This window comes from Nipponia nippon, unplaced genomic scaffold, assembly GCF_047370975.1.
Source record: "Nipponia nippon isolate SJK-2023a ecotype South Korea unplaced genomic scaffold, ASM4737097v1 scaffold_31, whole genome shotgun sequence".
Lineage (NCBI taxonomy): Eukaryota > Metazoa > Chordata > Aves > Pelecaniformes > Threskiornithidae > Nipponia > Nipponia nippon.
The window spans coordinates 76,412-94,971 of NW_028262349.1; the positions used below are offsets into that span (position 1 = coordinate 76,412).

Here is an 18,560-nt window from a genome sequence, read left to right on the forward strand (position 1 = left end):
TTACAACAACCCATCCGATATATGCACAGATGCTTCCTGTGAAGAGGGAATAGACTCATACTGATGCTACACCATGTCATAATGACTTCTGCAACCCCATGCCACAATCCCATCGCAGAGTTAAAAATACAGAATAAATCTGTAACTCTGTCTTGCAATACTGATGCCCTCTAGGCCATCAGTGTGCCTTATATATGCCTTGGCTGTGACTGAAAACTGACCTCAGAAAAGTTTTCATCAACATTAAAATTAAAACATGCACAGTCCACCAAATGGAGCATATTGCAAGCTAGCAAAATGTTTCATGCAGATAAACTTTGCTCAATTACTCTCCCCGTGCTTGTATAATTGTCCTAGGCCATGCATGCACATGTGCCAGCCCATGCATTTCTCTACTGGCATGTTACTACAATGCCACACGGTTTCTGCAGAGACCAGCTTCCTCCTGCAGAGGCAAGACGGCCTACTGTGAAAAGTTTCACATCTGCCAGTGTGTAGATGAAGACGGACCCAGAGCAGGAGTGAGCAACTCCACTTTAGATCTTATCGAGTTGGAATCATAGAATCATAGAATCGTTAAGGTTGGAAAAGACCCTTAAGATCACTGAGTCCAACTATTAACCTATCACTGCCAAGTCCACCACTAAACCATGTCCTCAAGCACCACATCTACACGTCTTTTAAATACCTCCAGGGATGGAGACTCAACCACTTCCCTGGGCAGCCTGTTCCAATGCCTGACTACCCTTTTGGTGAAGAAGTTTTTCCGAATATCCAACCTAAACTTCCCCTGGCACAGCTTGAAGCCATTTCCTCTCGTCCTGTCGCTTGTCACTAGGGAGAAGAGACCAACCCCCACCTCGCTACAACCTCCTTTCAGGTAGTTGTAGAGAGCAATAAGGTCTCCCCTCAGCCTCCTCTTCTCCACACTAAACAACCCCAGCTCCCTCAGCCGCTCCTCATAAGACACGTTCTCTAGACCCTTCACCAACTTCATTGCCCTCCTCTGGACACACTCCAGCACCCCAATGTCCTTCTTGTAGTGACGGGCCCAACACTGAACACAGTACTCGAGGTGCAGCCTCACCAGTGCCGAGTACAGGGGCACTATCACCTCCCTGGTCCTGCTGGCCACACTATTCTTGATAGAAGCCAGGATGCCATTGGCCCTCTTGGCCACCTGAGCACACTGCTGGCTCATGTTCAGGCAGCTGTCAACCAACACCCCCAGGTCCTTTTCAGCCAGGCAGCTCTCCAGCCACTCCTCCCCAAGCCTGTAGTGTTGCGTGGGTTTGTTGTGACCGAAGTGCAGGACCCGGCACTGAGCCTTGCTGAATCTCATACAGTTGGCCCCGGCCCAACGATCCAGCCTGTCCAGGTCCCTCTGTAGGGCCTTCCTGCCCTCCAGCAGATCAACACTTCCACCCAACTTGGTGTCATCTGCAGACTTCCTGAGGGTGCACTCAATCCCCTCATCCAGATCATCAATGAAGATACTGAGCCCTGGGGAACACCACTCGTGACTGGCACTGCCACTTTGAAGATGAGCATCAGTGAAGGATTTTGCTTTTCCACCTCGGACCAGTTTCAAAAGTGCCAGTAGGAAGGAGAGACTAAAGCACGGTGAAGGTGCTGAGATTCACAATTTCTTGTACACAATGCTGCCGCTGAACTATATGAGTCTGGCAAACCACCCATCTATTGGTATAATTCCTCTTGCTTAAACTTTAACTTAGATTCAGGAAAAAACTTATTAGATATCTATCACCCAGACGTGTTCCATCATCAGTGGGTATGTACAGAAGGACAGCTCCAAAGGTCTATGACAAAGTACACATCACCTGAAAGGGATTTGCAGACACCTACCTTCAAGACCTGATAGGTCCAAGCTATGTGACTCCCAGACTCCCTCTGGAGTCCAGCCTGCAGAGAATTGGCCTTTAATGTTTCTTTTTTTGTCCTCCAGACATGCTGGTGGATTGCGCTTCTGACAATCCTCACTTTTGCAGCAACTGGTACTGTCTTCCTTTTTGCAAGAACCCTTCATAGCAGCAAAGGTAAGAGACAACTGCAGATAACAGATTAGGTGCTTCTGTTTCCTGCCTTTTCATGTCCTGGACATAGCTAGAGAGGTTAAAAAGCAACGTGCACTAATAGCAGATGTAGTTTATGGCCTGTTCTAGGGAAACCAAACAGCTCACAATGCAGAGAATGCCGCAGTGTTATAGGAGCTGTGGAAATTGCTTCACAGCTACTTCATTAATGCTTTCAGGGGGAGCGGGACACATGGCAGGACTGAACACATACATCAAAAGTATTTTGGAATTAATTACTGTACCTGTCCTGCTAATGAGCTACTTTGACTTCTAAACTTGCCATGCTACATCCTTGTTCTCCATCCCTAGAAACACCATTGTGATAAAACACCTCTTTAGTTTTTACAGCAACTCTCATCCCTGCCTGCATGTGCCCACTAGTATTTCCACCATGAGAACAAAATGTTAGTACCTAACCCATCATGATATGGACATTTGCTCACATGAAAAAAAAATCCTCAGAAAACTGACGGCAGGAATGAGTTGCCAGGAATCCACTTTCTGCCCAGGCCTTAATTTAACTGTACGTTGCACACTTCTGTTCTATCAAAAAAGTGTTGATTACCTCTTTGACAAAGCTCTACCACCAGCAAACAATTTTCTCACTGCTAGCTCTGGTTCTTCTCCATATGTCCCCGATACAAAGCTACATGTTCATGATGGTCCCTGCCAGAGTGAAATTTACCCTATTTCTTGTGTTGATTTGACAGCTAGTTGTTACTTTCACCATCTTCTGGGCCTACTTATATTTTGGCAGGGAACTGAGAAGTGCACTGTAATCTTTGTTCCTCCTCCTCTTCAGAGGAACTATGTGTCTCCTGTGGAAGACATGGATAGCAAGAGAATATTCTTGCTTTCCTGGAACCTCCCTTCCTGTCTCCCATTTTGTATTGCTTCTTATCAGTGAAGAAGTTTTCTGATTTAAAAAAAAAAAAAAAAAATCACATTTCTGTGTTTATTCATGCAAAAACTAGGAGAAAGTCTGGTAGGAAAACACAGCTTGAAGTCTCTAGGCATTCAAAAAATAAGGAAATGAAATAATGTCCACACAGATTGCAGAGTTATTCAGTGGCCAGCTCCAAGATTAGCTCACGTTCATGTATTTGTTCACAGTTCAGATGCAGAACAGCATTGTTCCTTTGCAAAGAACTTATGATACGCATAGTTGCAGTTAATGGGCTCTGCTCCTGAGGTACCTCTGCCTAATTCTTCACGGGGGAACTATGTTTAGATGAAGTAGAAAAATCCCTCAGCCTCATTCTCCCTTCCATGGGGACTCTGCTGTGATTGGAGATCCTTCCCGTTTCCATTTTCTCTCTTGCTCAGTTGCCAAAAAGCTTTACACACAGAGGTGCCCGTATCTTCAAGATACTTCCAGCCCTATTTTACAGGCATTTAAAGAAGCCAGCACACAGAATACTTTTTCAAGTCCAGAGACAAACTGAATCCACTTAGTTTTAGCCAACAGCTGGTAAAATTTAAAATCTAAACCCTTGCCTCCAAATAACCTATGCTGTGGAGCCGAGAATTCAGATACAGGTGTAAATTTGACAGTGTTACTGGTCATTGACTATGCATCCAAGGGCATATTTGGATCAGTTGCTGGAAAAGTTCCAGTTAAACAGTACTGTGATTTTGCTGTTCAGGCTCAGGTACTAGGTACACTGGCAATGCCCATAGGCCAAATAGACTTAGGGGCGTGTTAAGTTTCCTATGACTTGCTAGAGTTTTGCATCACAGACTTATAAACTCCCTTCTATCGCACACTGTCATCAACAACAAGTATTGCAACTAGTACTGGCTACTCCCAGTTGTCACAGATCACCTGGAAGCAGCTTCCACATCAATAATGTGCTCTTTATCTGACAGAGGCACTCCTTCCTCAGCTAGCTTGAAGGCAAGTGCTTTGTCTTCGAACGACATCTTTTACTGTTACCTTGGATTTTTTATTTTTTTTTAAACTCTTGTTGGCTTGTTTTGAATTAGATGGCATTCACCTTCAAGATTAATTCAGCTTCAGAATAATTTGTTTAGTTAGCAGGCTTGGCAGCTTTAGAACAGGGGCTATACCTCAGCATATGGCCATCACTTCATTACAACTGATCCATGATCTCTGCTGAAGCCCCTGATCATTGGTAAGACAGAAAGCAATTATTGCAGTCTGTATGCTAAAACCAACCCAAATACAAATGGAAGTTCCAAAGTCTTTTATTGTCACCCTTGCATGACTGAGCTGCCCTCTAGAGGGATGGACTATGCATCATCCCAAAGACAACATAGGATGGAAGAATCATGAACCCTGGAGAACGTGTTCATTTGACAAGATCCTTCACATACTTCCAGCCTTCCACAGTGTATTCACAGGCCCTGGTGGGAGCTACAGACAAGGCAGACATGACTGTCTGCACTCCTGCAAGGAAAGCAGAGAAGAATTATCCCAAGAAGAGCATAATTCAAGCCAAATTTCCTAATGTTATTCTAGCATTGTAGCTCTTTTTAAACACGGAGAGAAAAATCTAGCTCTATCTCAGAAGCTTTAAAACATGCTGAGGCCTGAATGATCCTTGATTCAAGTATGCTTTATTGTCTCAGCAGCACTTGTGACACAGAGAAATTCCAACTTCAGGACCAGTATAAGGGACGGACAATTACAAGACTGAAACAAAGAACTGAGCTAAGTTCCATTTTATTTCTGGCCTTGCCACAGGCTCTGTGGGTGATGTTGGACATGTCACAGTATTTGTGGACCATGTTTCCCCATAAATTACATGAAGACTTTTTGCTGCACCATAAAAACTATAAATTAACTTACTAGGTATTTATAACATGTTTTGGCCTTCAAACAAGATCTCTAAAATTCTAATAATAATGGGAATACTCATCCCTTCTGAAAAAGTGACATACTAGCATCTGAAGAGTTTATGAGCTCTTCAATCTCTAACCAAAGGTTCACCTTTTCTTAAGAATAAGTCATCATTTATTTTTATGCTCTAGTTTCCCTCATCACTACCGGTGCTGATGAACTCACTGGTGCATAAACTCGATCTATTTATTGTGGTGGCCACAGGCCTCCCCAAACACCTCACTGAAACATTCAATCTTAGATTCTAGGATAGTGTAGGCATGCCTGTCTCGGGGCACAGGTGGGCAGCAAGCTTTGTAGGTAAAAGAAACACCAGCTCCTCTGGTTAGAAAAGGCAGACAGGTTTACGGGCACACATCCTTCTCCTTATTTCACAGTTGGAACAACAAGAAATTAAGTCCAAAGTCACTCAGTATGCTAGTGGTAAAACCTGGAGCAGAACATGCTTCCTCAGTCCCAGGCCCAATGCTCCTTCTACCAGACTGTAACATCTATCACCTCCTTCTCCATCATTCACTTTAAGATGACAGTATTGAAACAAGACTAGTATAAGCTACATTGCTCTTGGCCCCTTGCTCCTTTCCAAGTTTGGTGAGAAGTTATTTTTACCTTTATTCCAGGAATCAGAGGGGGAAAAGTCAAATTTTGGAGTGGGTGGGAGCTAGAAAGAGAAAGAGACAAAATAACAGCACTTGAGGGATTTCACTTATAGCAGGATTCACTTCACCTTGGAGAAGCCTCTTGACCTCAGATCTCAAAGACACTTAGGTGCCTACTCTCCATAAGTCTCAAAAGGGATCAGACATGAGGCTTAAAGTCTGGACTTTGCTCTTTCCCCCAGTATAAAGTAGGGGCAGAAGGCAGTACTTATCGTTTGGGTGCTCCTGAAAAATCTCCATGGCTGTCTCCTTACAGTTATCTATTAATTTAGAATAGTCTCTAATATGAAAAATGCTTTTCAAACTTTCAGCAAAAGCTTCTCCTGTTCTGAGGATTTTAAAAACTAAGAATTACTCAAAGAGAAGGGCCTCTTCAGGCAATTTAAATTCAACTTGATGAACTGTTAGCAGCTTGAGAAACTGGGAGGAGAATCTTTTCATTAATTTGTTAAAAGCATATAGGATCCTTCAAAAAAAGCTTAGGAATACCACTATGTAGTAAAATATCTCCCAGAGCATGCTTGCAATCCCCTCCTTGACCCTGCATAGGCTAGTTACCGTTCTCCTTTGAAATAACATCTGTGAGCAATGTCTCTCCCCTAAATTTAAAATTTTATCCTCCTTTCCTTTCAATCCTCTTCAAAATATTCTCAATGTGAAATCCAGTTTCAACAGCAAAACTCCTGCCAGCATCACTGGAAACAGAATATCACCCCAGTGTTTTCTCCTCCTCATTCAGAGAATGTGTTTGTTTTGCTGACTGTGTTCACCTGCACAGTTCTTACCTCCCAGCCTATGTAACTTGTCCACTCTTGGATAGCTGGAGGCAGTGCTGCTTGAGCTTTTTTGAGGGCTTCAGCACCTTGTGTGCCACTGCCCAGCAGCCCCTGATCATATGCCACATACACAGCAGCTCCAGCCAGGCTTCCTTTGATGACAAACCTGAAAGAATCAAAAGCAGCAAAAGTTCAGTTCACATTATGACTGTCAGTGCATCTCTCTTGGTAGGTTGTGACCATCAAAGGGACGGTATTGATAAAGAAACCTGAGGGTCACAAATACTCTACTGTAATGTCTTATTACAGACAAAAAGCAGCAGAAAAATAGCTACCTTCCTTTTGTTCTTAGGCCAACTATTCCCTGTCAGCCCCTTGAAACCATACCCATTCACATTTTATCAGTGACAGTTTTCAAGAAAAAAATGAGCAAGTGTCGAACACCTCAGAGTATGTGCCACTTTTTAAAGTCTAAGAATCACTGTCATATACTTTTGATAAAAGAAACTAAAGGATTTTGCAGTGGATAAGGCATCCACGTTAATGATGTGGTTCTTGCTGTCTTATTAATCTGATTAATTTGACAGACACCAATATCTTGTTAAGCTCATTACAGTTCAGTTAACACCCAGCCATGCCTGTTCCTGCATTGCCTAGGCTTTTAAAGTTTCCCGGTAGACTGCGTGGGGTGCAAACACTAATTTTACAGCTGTAGTGGCAACCTGCAAAATGGAAGACAGGAAGAGAATATTTGACCTTTATTTACTTTTTCATTATAGAGAAGAGATTTGGGGAGACTGACTTTTTCAAATTCACAGGGCAGAGAGTTGTTTCCTCTTTAAAAAAACCACAAAGCTACTGCACGCCTAGGGAAAAAAAAACCCAACCAATGAAACAAAAACTTGCCAGATAGCAGTAGTGCAGTCGTAGAACATATGATAGATAGAGCCGTTGAGAGAAGCAAAAGAGAATCAATATTTAAATCCATGTATTCACAAGTATTTTGGAGAAAAGGGATTTCTCTGTTAAAGATGTACTACTTGCTCCCAAAAGCACCCTTCCACACCTTCTCCCTTGGAGTGGGCTGTGTGTCCAGATCTGAAAGTGTTCCCTCGGCAAACAAGCACCCTTGGGTGGCATTCCCCGGTTTTATTTTACGTATTCATGCTCGCCACGAGAAAACCGCAAGACTCCTGCCAGGCATTTGGTGACACACAAAGAAGCTGCCGGATGGAGGCCAGGCCTGGCGCGGGGGCAGACGAGGTCAAGGGCGCAGCGCTGCGAGGGGGCGCAGCGAGCCGCGGCGGCAGAGGGGGCGCGGGCCGGGCCGGTGCATGCCGGGGGAGGGCGAGCGCTCGGCCGAGCTCTCCGGGCAGGAGAGCGCGGGCGTAGGGACTCACTTGACAGCGGGGAACAGCCTGGCGGCCATGACTGCAGCGGGGACCTTCGGGAGCCGGTCACGTGGTCAGGGGAGGGCGGTGGCTCCGGCTCTCCCCGCCGCCTGCACGGCGCGGAGCGGCGAGCGCGGGAAGGCGCGTCCGCCTCGACGGTTGCCATGGCAGCCGGGCCGGCGCCAGGGAGGTCACGCTGCGGCTCCCGCTCAGCGCCCCCGCGCGCCCCTCCGTGGTGAGCCCTCCGGGCACATCGCCCTGCCTCTTGTGGCAACGTCGCCGTCACCCGTTTTTCGTGTGGTATCGTGACATGCCGGCAGAAGGTACCTTGCTGCTCTTCGCGTCTAGGCGGAAGCCCGGCCAGCGCTCCAGCCCCACTGCTCGTGACAAGACTCAGTCCCATCAGCTCTGTCTGCTACTTCGGTTCTGTGCTGTGCAGTAAGAAGTGCCGGTTTGGCTGAGGTATGGCTTTTGGTGGCTAATGCTATCAGCTATGAGCATAATAATTCTTTAATGAATTAAACGTTCTGTAAGATCAGACATGAGGTTTTTTTCTCCTGTAGACTAGGGAGAACTCTTGTTGCATAGAGGCTGACACTGAGTTCAGAGAGCTGTGGGAATTGCCAGTGAGAGATCTTTTTCTTAGAATCAGATGTATTCTCTTTGTCTCTTTTATTTCTCTCTCTCTCTCTCTCTCTCTTTTTTTTTTTTTTTTTTTTAATTAATAGAGCCCCTAACCTTTTAGTCTTTGTACATGCTTACATAAAATTTGGCCAAAACAAGGCCAGCTCTTGCTGTGGGTGCCTGTCGTGTTCGGAAACCTTCGCAATTCTCGGTGCGAGCATCTCTTTGTCACGTTTTTCTTAATCCTAAGAAAATCCAGACAGGTTCAGAACAGAATGTGTTTCTTGTTTTATCCACCTTTAAGCAAATATTAGATGGTCTGAACTGCTGATATACATGTTCATAATAGTGGAGTAGAAATAGATACAATGAATAGAAATAGAAAATGTGTTGTGTTGTCAAATCACATTATGCTTTTAACGGAAAATCCTTGAGTTCCAAATCTACCTGCTAACTTCTGAACTTCAAGAATATCTACTATATTATCTCAGAACCTTCCAGCTACTGAAGTTCATACTTGTTCCCATTTTCCCCTTTTATCTTCCCCAATCCTGCAAAGACTTCTGTCCATGATCATCTCTGTACCCTGGGTAAGACTGTTAATTTCATTATTTCACTATTAGCCATATCCTGATATGCTGCCCCCCCCAAAAAAGCTAGTTTTAAACATGTTTGAAGAACTGTGGAAGTTGACGAAGTGAATTTTGCAGAAGACAGCTTCTGGAACTACTGCAAAATTTCTTTTTTAATTCCTCCTATATTCACTGTATCTAACTGCTTCTGGCTACTAAAGAATTTGTGAATACAGAAAAACTCAGGAAATACAGAGGAATAGTACTGGCTAGTGATGGTCAGCTTGGTAAGTGAATGCTATTAGTATCAGTAAGTTTCAATACTGACTTAAGTTTTGAATTTTCCTTTTGCAGGACAAGTTTTAAAGAAGGAGAAGTACAGCAATAAATCCCTCACCTTTTTCCCTGCCTTGTGCACCATTTTACATATGGCAGGCATGTATAATTCCCAGAGCATGGAAAAGCACATCTAAATGTAATTTGTCAGCACAATTTCATATCCGTTTTAAATTTTTGTTGACAGCTGCAGATAATATATTACTTTGGAAAAGATAATAGTTCAATTAATTTTGCTTTTCAGATTTGATGTATTTTTACATCAAATATATCTGTAAGAATCTGAAATAGAATGCAGCAATACAAAAATACAGAAGCCTTTTACTGTAAAATTAGACTTTCAAGTCATGGTTTTGTCGCAGAGGTGCACAAAGTCAAATTAGGCAGGTGATGTAACCCAAAATAAGATTTATCCTAATCAAAAGTGTTTTGGTACTCTGACGAACATTAGTAAACAACAGGTTCAGCATGCCAACCAGACTCAATACTACACAGCCGACTTAAGAATTCCTAAGCTTTAGAACAATGACTCAAGATGCACAATCACACACCTAATGAGGCGAGGGCTCTCAACCTCGAGGAGTTACCTTGGGCAGCGTCCCAACCCAAGGGGAGAGTCCCAAACTGCAGACCTGCTGCCCCGAGGAGGGCTGACTCCATTTGCCCCCCCCGGCGGGACCCCATTTATACCGTGGTCGAATTTGACCTGTGGCCAGGTCAGCTCCTCTTGGGCGAGGGCTCCATCTCGCCGGCCACTGTGTACGTGACAACAGCCACAGCAGGGCAATAAGGGCGCGACAAGAATCAGCAGCTGCTATGTTTCAACAATCGGGAAGCCCCCGTCTTTATCAGGGCAGGTGCACCTGCCACAGGTTTAAATGAGGAATTGGTGCCGACTCCACAAGTTTCTGTGGAGTGTTCCAGTAGGAACAGATATTTTAAAAATAATTACCCCAGTCCAGTTCATTTAAGACAGACTGAATGCCAGACCAGCTGTCCTGGTGCAAATGAAAGGCTGAGAAAACAGTAGTTGAGCAAGGCAGGAAGATAGTTGAGATGATTTCTTGAGCTTTCTCCAGACCTGTTTTCTGACCTCTTCAGATCCCTTCCTCCTGTATGAGAACAGGTTTCATTGTCTTCAGGCCTGCAGCTTTACATTTTTCATCCTGCCAAGGTTACTTCCTCTGAACAGGGAGTTGCACTGCCTGGCACAGCCAAGCCCTAACCTTTCTTGGGCAAATGCAAACCATTCGAAGGACTGTGGTGTTCCCTCCCTTCAACAGGGAAATGGCAACTTCTTTGCAGCTTTGTATCAGTGTTGATTGTCAATGTCATCCCTATCTTTCATTCTTGACAAAGGTGACTTCTTTGGCTCCCAGTGGAGAGACTTCTCAGGTGGAGTCTCAGTTCTACACAGCACCTCTCTTTTATATGCAGGAGAGAAAAGGACTTTACATGCCTCTTGCAGGTTGGCTTCCAGCATCAGAGGAAGGAAATTACAAGTATTTTGGCTGGAGTGCTCAGCTTTAAGACTTCACTTTGTTCTTCACAGCTTGGAGGGATATGAAGCCAGTTGGAAAAGTGCTTTGTGCTGCAGCGATCGTAGCTGGGCTGCTAGCTTTCTTCTGGAAAGACCCTTTTAACCCAGGTAGGCTCACCAGGGGGGTCATTCCAAACTGGAACATACGTCATGTAAGAGAAGAGGTTGATTTTGCAAACTCTGACTGGTGGTCTCACTCCTGCCCTTACCTGTCCTGTCTTACGAGAGTTGGTGGCCCCAAAGCAATGCTTCATTCCCAGAAATAAAGAGAAGCTTGAAACAAAGAAGACAACAAAATGGTCTAACAGCATTTACAAAGGATCATGCTGTCTCTGTGGGGAAAAAATTACATGTACTTTGCCACTGCCTTTCTCTTTTTTTGTTTTGATTGCAAACTCCTTGGGGTCAAGAACCATCTCTCTCTATAGATGTGCAGTGCCCAGCACGAGAGGGCTGACATCTCCAAACAGATGGCAAAGAATAAATGATATGCAGAAAGCAGGAGGCCCAGAGCCTGTTTTTTTATAATGTGAAAAACAACTTCATCCTTGAAAGATACTGCTCTAGGAACTCAGGCAAAGGGCATGTGATACAGCTAGCTTGCATAATCATATCATTTTTCCCTGGCAGTGATAGCCAAGGCATAATGCCCACAACAAACAGGCAGTAATAAAACAACGCACTTCTTGGGCAGTTGGGCCTGGGGGTTGTTCCACGGCAACTAAGCCATGACGGCTGCATGCTTTTACATATTATCCAGCTCCATGGAAGAATGCTGAGCTGGGGAGGAGGGATGGGAATGGTAAGGCTTGGCTGTTTGGTTTCTAGCACGGCAGCTGCTGAGTGAAGTGGGTCAGACTGAGCCTCCTGCTCCATGACTGAAGTATGAACCTCGGGGTTTTCAGGATGGAGAAGGGAACTGGCTGTTGCATGTTAGTGGAGCTAGGCTGAGCTGACTGCTGTGTGCTGGAGCTTGTTGAGCTAGCCAAGCTTTCCTGTGACCCAGGCCAAAACAGATCAATATGGCTGGCTACTTGACATGAGGTGGCTGATGACTAACCTTTTTGTTGTAGGCACCTGTCAGAAAGGAAAAATAGCTCATTCTTCAAAGACTAGGTGATTTTTGATTATTTTAAGTCTAGCAAGAATTGGAGGGTACTGTTAATCTCATGGCTTCTTCAGGTTGGTCCTGCCTCTTCTAGTTTTGGAGAAGCATCAAGACTTTTGAGCACTTACTTACACACACCTTTCTACTTCAGAGCTCTGCCAATAGTTAAGGGCAGCTCCTCTGCTGCTTCCTTCACTTACTTCTATATCTTTTATTCTTTTTCCCATAAATAAGAGAGCTTGTCAGGTGCCCGCGTTCTCCTGACTGGAGCCAGTGCTGGGATTGGAGAGCAGATGGCATATCATTATGCCAGATTTGGTGCTGAAATTGTTTTGACTGCTAGGAGGGAAGCTGTATTGCAGAAGGTAAGAACTTCCTTGTATGAGGGAAGACATAAGAGATTTGGACTTTTACCAAAAAAACAACAACAACAACAAATTAGTTGGCAGCATGATAAATTTTCCTTCAGAACTGTTGTTGAGCAAAAACAGCTTAGTTTTACTTTCGAAATTCTTTCCACTTATGTAGAAAGATGGAACATGCCAGTGATATGTTTTGAGCCTGATTTGCTGGTAGTATCCTGTGCCATTCTTCTCTGTAATTGATCTCCTGGATGGGCTAGTTTGTGTTGCCATACACCAGTGCCTGCTGCAATATGCCCAGTTTTTCTTACCAGAAGGGAGTAACACTGCATACTGGGGAGGTGTAACCCAAAAGGGAGCTTGGCCTGTACGGGAAGATGCGTATACACTGCCCGAACTTTTTACTGCCTGAACATTTACACAAGGAAATGGTATGAAGCTGCATCAGGGGAAGTTCAGATTGGACGTTAGGAAAATGTTCTTCACTGAGAGGGTGGTCAGTCACTGGAACAGGCTCTCCAGGGAGAAGTGGTCACGGCACCAAGCCTGTCAGAGTTCAAGGAGCATCTGGATGATGCTCTTAGTCATATCGTTTAGTTTTAGGTAGCCCTGCAAGGAGCAGGGAGTTGGGCTCAATGATCCTTATGGGTCCCTTCCAACTCGAGATATTCTATGATTCTATGAACTACAATTCCTGTGCGATATTGTGCAGCTTTTCAGAGTCCAAACAGTTCTATTTGTAGCTGTTTTGTTAAAGACTCAAACCCTTTTTGTAGGTTAAATAATTTTTGACCAGGCTGAACCGATGAGACTCCTTTATCTGTAGTTTATAAAATGGGACAATATTTAGAGAAGGTGTCTCTTAAACTGTGGGGATAGGTGACTTGCAAGGAAAATTCTTTACTATGAAATGGTGCAAAAGGAGAGCTGGGGACAGTGAGCATAAGAATAGTTCCTAATGCCTGGAAGGCATTGTTTCAGCAAATTGCTAAACTGTGTATCATTACTGGGCACCTTCACATACTCAACATAGCAGAGGAACTATGAAAGATGAATACTGCTAGAGCCTTACCGGGTATTTTGGAACAACAACAAAAAAAAACTTAATGTAAAGCATAACCCTTATTCCAGAAGAGTTCTCTTGAAGAAGACTCTCTTTTTTCAGGTGAATCTTGATGCTTTTCCGAGGACTCTGCATCCTGCTAAGAGTTACCTCTATTTAACTGTCTCTTTAAACAAAGTCTGGATGCAAAATGAGCTCTCCATGGGCTGAATAGCAGTAGATTTAAAATTAAAGTGTATCTCTGTCCAGAATTGACTCTCGCTGGCTGTAGTATGGGGAAAAAACAGTGCCTTACAGTGCCCTTATTTTCATTCTTTTCCCTCCACTCCATATTGTTTAATCTTTGGGTGTGTGTTCTTTTTCAAGGTGGTGGAGAAATGCCTGACACTTGGAGCAAAGAAAATATTTTATATCCCTGCAGATATGTCTTCCCCTTCAGAGCCTGAAAAGGTGGTTCAGTTTGCTGTTCAAAAACTAGGTAAGCACCTTGGGCGTCTCTTTCGCTTTCAGGTATATAGACTGTTCTCATTCCAGTAGGAGATTCCTGCTTCAGTTTCCCCATGTTCCTCACTGAGGGGGATGTTTAGGACGGGAGGGTGTGGGCTTTGTAAATACCAGTCTGGATGTGGCCATCTCTTTACCTGCCTTTGATGGGGAAGGCATGTCTTCTGCTAGAGGAGAAAAGTATGCAGAAAGTACTTGCTTGCAGTACTTCACTAAAACTATACCCCATAGCAACAGCTACAGTACCTCACCTGTCACAGGGTACCACATGTACACACATTTGCCATATGTGAGCAGGTACAAGCTGCACACACCCAACTCTGAACATAGTGCCTTGTGTTGAGAGAGACAGAAGCTGGGAGGTCTGCAAGCAGTGACCCACCCCTGTAGCAAAGCTCAGTCCAAGACTGTATAGAAGGGGAAGGTGGTCTCATTTTAACCAGAATTGATTCACACTACGCCCACTCTCATGCATTCACATTCACTCATTCTTTAGCACTCACAAGCAACAAGATGTGTATGACCAAATACCTTGGCCAAGCTTACTTGTGGTGATACAAAGGACAAGGGATGCCCACTGTTGAGTCTTCATCGTGTATTCTGGGTTCTTGGTTGGTGAACATGTGCTGCTTTTTGATTGTCTTTTGTGCCCTGTAGGAGTTGAGTGATTATGATCTTTTGCCTCTCCATCTTGTCTCATTTCGGTCAGACTGTCATTAGGCAGCATTTTCTATTATACTCAGTATCCTTTTGTCCATTATTTGAGTGTCTTAATTACTTCATTATGGTCTTGGTTTTCCTGATGTGGGTGTCTTAAGAAACTGTGTGTAAATAAGTGTGCTGTGATCTGGATGACCTGCCAGTCCAGGAGCCATCAATTCATACCTTTCTTTTAAACCATCTGCTGTTTCTGCTGATACGTTCCCATACCAATCATAATTTTTCTTTTACAAATTTCTATACTTATAACTTTGAAAACAGAGTGTACAACCAGAACTGAGTTCCAAGTCTGCATTACCCTGAAACATCATTTCGGAGAGCTGCTGTCAAAGAACAACAGCTTTCCTTCCAGTTCTACCCCTGAGGAGCAGTCAAAGCTGCTCCCAGATGGACATATTTCATGTATCTTCATGGTAAAGCACTTTTTAGCCTTCTGAGGGAGTGGCTGATTGCTTCAGCCCTGCTGGCATATCTGAGTTCTTGGTTACTGGTTAGAGGATGGCCCCTTTGTTTGACTGCTTTTTCTCCTTTCCACAGGGGGACTGGATTACCTGGTATTGAACCACATTGGCATGACCCGTTTCCAGATGTGGGCTGGAGATGTGGAATATACCCGCTGGCTCATGCAGGTGAGGTTTCCCAGCTCAAAGAGCTCACCTGGAGTTGAGTGAGTCTGGCTTCTCCTGGGACAGCTTTGGGAAGCTCAAAGGCAAATTTAAGTCTATGGCAATGGTTGAGAATAAACCTTTTATTTCATTCATGTTTCAAGTCAAATGGTTTGGAGGCTTTGTTACTAGACAGGTGTTTTGCTCAGTTGTTGTGTATGTGTGCAGAGGAACGTCTGGGAAGAACTTCTCTCCTTCCTTCTGACCTTATCTCCCATTAGCCCAGAACTGTTAGGGATTTATGGGTAGTTACAGGCAGTTGTGCAATGCATATCTAGTTCAGGAAGACCAATAGGTGAGGGGCAAGCACTTCCTACTAATCTATAGCAAGTGCACCTGTCATTGCAGAACACAATAAGGTTGTTCAAAATGGTGTTTGCCATTTGAATCTCTGCTCACAGAGTCAGAGTTTTCCTATAGAATCACCTTGATACAAGGTTTTGGGACCATGGAGATGAAGAGCTGATTTCTTGATTCAGTCTTCTTAGATCAGGAGGACCATATTAATTCTGTTTCATGTTGGAAGGAACCTGTTTGCTGGAGAGTAGGGAACTTGGGATCACAGGTAAGAAATTTCTTACAAGTTAGAGAGCAGTCAAGCTCAGAAGAGATGCTGAATGTAATGCTTTGTTGTAGTCTGAGCTCAGTCAAGAGAAACTTAAAAGGGGAGCAAATTGAGACACTGCTGTTGTCCTTGTTGCTGCATATGGATTGCAGAGTAAAGAATGGCATATAGAGAAATCAGGGACAGCTAATTGTCTCTTGTCAAGAAATCTGTATGTTGAAGCCCAGGAATAACCTTTGCTCTGACTCGTCTCCATTGCTTTTTCTGGAATCTGAATGACTCATGGATGCAATGTTTGTCCCCATCTTCACAGAGATGATTCTTTTTGCTTGGTGTTTGAAAAAGCAAATCCAAGCCATGCACCTTTCCATTTCTGACCACTGTACTGACTTTCTAGCTAATGCTGACCTTCTCTCCAAACCCTCTTGCTTCTTCCATGTCTACTTTTATCATTCCAGGTGAATTTCTTCAGTTATGTGGCACTCGCAACAGCAGCTCTTCCCACCCTGGAGAAGAATAAAGGCTCTCTGGTGGTTGTTTCTTCCCTCACAGGTTACTGTCTTTAACTGCCATAAGTGCTGGCCTTGTGGAAACAATGGTTCCCAGAACATCATGTTTCTCTGTGTCCTTCAACCCCTCAACACACTTTCAAGCTGTGCATTTTATAGTAGCAAGCAGGATGGTAGCTGGCCGGCCTTCTTGTTTTCTGGAAGACCTTCTCTGTGTTGCACCATTTTGCATTCCCTTGGAACTTTGCTCTTCACTCACCATGTGCCCAGATCTGCTTTTTTGGCTCCTGTCCCTCACAGCCAGACCCATCTCTCCTGCATTTCTGACACAGCATTAAGATCATCCTGCCACTCTAAGGCCTTCTGGCTTTGGCCAGCCTGAATAGCAGGCTGCTGAGTTAATCTGCACTGTATGGGATGGAAAGGCAGGAGAAAGTCTTCAGTGTGTGCTTAAGGGAGCTGCATTACCATACAAAAGTTCAGACTGGCTTATCCCTGCCTTGTGACATAATGTGCCTTCGTGTCAGGGAAATGTCACGGCCAGATGCACCAGCATGTGACCCAGCCCATGTGTTTGCATGTGATGGTGGAGGGGAAGGCTGCTTTTTAGCCCAGCATGTGACCTGGTTACTGTGTAAGTTAAAAAAATTTCCTCCCTTTATCCGCATACGTGGTGGCTGTCATGCTGGGATGTGCTCACACAAAGTGGTATAATTTTCTAAGTGCCTGCACGTGACTAGAAATAGAGGGAAACACACCTGAACAGAACATGGGTTGATGCAGGATGACAAAGCCTCTCTCTTTGCCCAGAATCCCTTTCCGTGGTACCATCCTCCTTACAGCCACTTTCCTGGTATTTTCCATTTTTTCCTTTTCCCTTTCAGGGAAAATACCCACTCCCTTCACCACTTCTTATTCTGCCACCAAGTTTGCACTGGATGGATTCTTCAGCTCATTGCGCCATGAACTCATCATGCAGAAGAGAAACATCTCTATCACACTGTGCATCCTGGGCCTGATTGATACCGACTCAGCATTAGAGAATACCAGGTGTGTATTTGGAGGAGGATGTAGGAGTCAGGGAGGGAGTGTGTTTGCAGGAACATGTCTCTTCTTGAAAGCATGCAAAAAAATGCACCACAGCTGTGTTTAAAATGGTGTGTGCATCTGTTTGGATGTGCAGGAAAACTAATGAGAAGATTGCATCTGCTTGGGTACATCATGGGGGTTGTGCATGTCCACCTCAGCATGGAACATGAGCATGCAGAACCCTGTGGTAGTCAGTCTGCACAGTTAAAAGCACACCAAGGATTGACTGGCTTTGAGTGATCCTCTGACTGTTTCCTTCCAGGGGCAAAGTGCACCTAACTGCTTCTCCTGCTCCTGAAGCTGCACTCGCCATCATCTGGGGGGGTGCCACACGGGTGCAGGAGGTTTTCTACCCATGGTGGCTGCAGTACACATGCTGCCTCTGGGTTTTGTTCCCCCATGACCGGGACCAGGTTTTACAGAGTTACTATAACTACAGCAGTCCTTAAGGGATGCCCAGTCTCAGTCTCCTCTCCCATCCTACATCCCTTGTAATCACATTCCCCATGTCCCACTAAGCATCCCATTCAACCATTGGTGTCAAGCAGGAGCAGGGCAGCAGTGGTGGCAAAGTAACATTAGCTCTTTTCATAAGACTCTTCTTGGTCTCTCTCTCTCATCCTGCATCAGCCATAGTTCTGATATTTCTACCTGTCAGAGATCTTTCCTACTGTTCACTCTGTCTTAGCCCTCCACCCATCTCCCCTCCTTCGGCCTCACCTGTCTGCTTTTATTGCCTCCAGTCTTAGTTCCAGCTTTAACCTCTATCTGTACAGGATGTCCTGGAATGTCTATACATTCCTGGGTCATCCTGCTCCACTGCTTCATTGTTTTGTGGATTCTGTGAACCTTCTTGCTTCCTATAAATACAATTTTAATTAAACTATTTTTTTATGTGTTGGTGTTACATGTTGAGGCTTCCTCTGTGAAGGAAGGCTGGTGACCTGGCTTCTGTGAGCACAGGCCTGTTGGTAGACATTTGCTGACTGCATGGGACCTGTTAAATCAGCTCTTCCCTGCTGCAAATGCCAAGTTGGGTTGATGATTCCTGCACTGAACAGGAGAAAGAATGTAGAGGGAGTTCTTCCCTAACACGTTATTCCTATGTATATGTGTCA

The 18,560-nt window shown here is 44.5% G+C and overlaps 2 protein-coding genes across 4 annotated transcripts; one reads left to right on the top strand and one right to left on the bottom strand.

Annotated features, from left to right (window-relative positions):
• Nucleotides 1–4,288: 4,288 nt before the first annotated feature.
• MICOS13 (mitochondrial contact site and cristae organizing system subunit 13) lies at nucleotides 4,289–7,897 on the bottom strand. 2 transcript variants are annotated; one of them, XM_009469179.2, is made up of 4 exons: nucleotides 7,795–7,897; nucleotides 6,404–6,560; nucleotides 5,569–5,620; nucleotides 4,289–4,506 (listed from the first exon to the last, which is right to left on the bottom strand). In XM_009469179.2, the coding sequence occupies exons 1-4, from the start codon at nucleotides 7,821–7,823 to the stop codon at nucleotides 4,409–4,411; spliced, it is 336 nt and encodes a 111-aa protein (XP_009467454.2). In that variant the 5' UTR covers nucleotides 7,824–7,897; the 3' UTR covers nucleotides 4,289–4,408. The 2 variants fall into 2 exon arrangements, with proteins under 2 accessions (XP_009467454.2, XP_087625248.1); XM_087769122.1 differs by lacking the exon at nucleotides 7,795–7,897 and adding an exon at nucleotides 7,461–7,788.
• A 211-nt stretch (nucleotides 7,898–8,108) lies between these two features.
• On the top strand, nucleotides 8,109–17,892 carry HSD11B1L (hydroxysteroid 11-beta dehydrogenase 1 like). 2 transcript variants are annotated; one of them, XM_009469127.2, is made up of 8 exons: nucleotides 8,109–8,247; nucleotides 10,870–10,965; nucleotides 12,200–12,330; nucleotides 13,757–13,868; nucleotides 15,152–15,243; nucleotides 16,303–16,396; nucleotides 17,238–17,403; nucleotides 17,705–17,892. In XM_009469127.2, the coding sequence occupies exons 2-8, from the start codon at nucleotides 10,881–10,883 to the stop codon at nucleotides 17,889–17,891; spliced, it is 867 nt and encodes a 288-aa protein (XP_009467402.1). In that variant the 5' UTR covers nucleotides 8,109–8,247; nucleotides 10,870–10,880; the 3' UTR covers nucleotide 17,892. The 2 variants fall into 2 exon arrangements, with proteins under 2 accessions (XP_009467402.1, XP_087625247.1); XM_087769121.1 differs by lacking the exon at nucleotides 17,705–17,892 and adding an exon at nucleotides 17,537–17,696.
• Nucleotides 17,893–18,560: the final 668 nt, after the last annotated feature.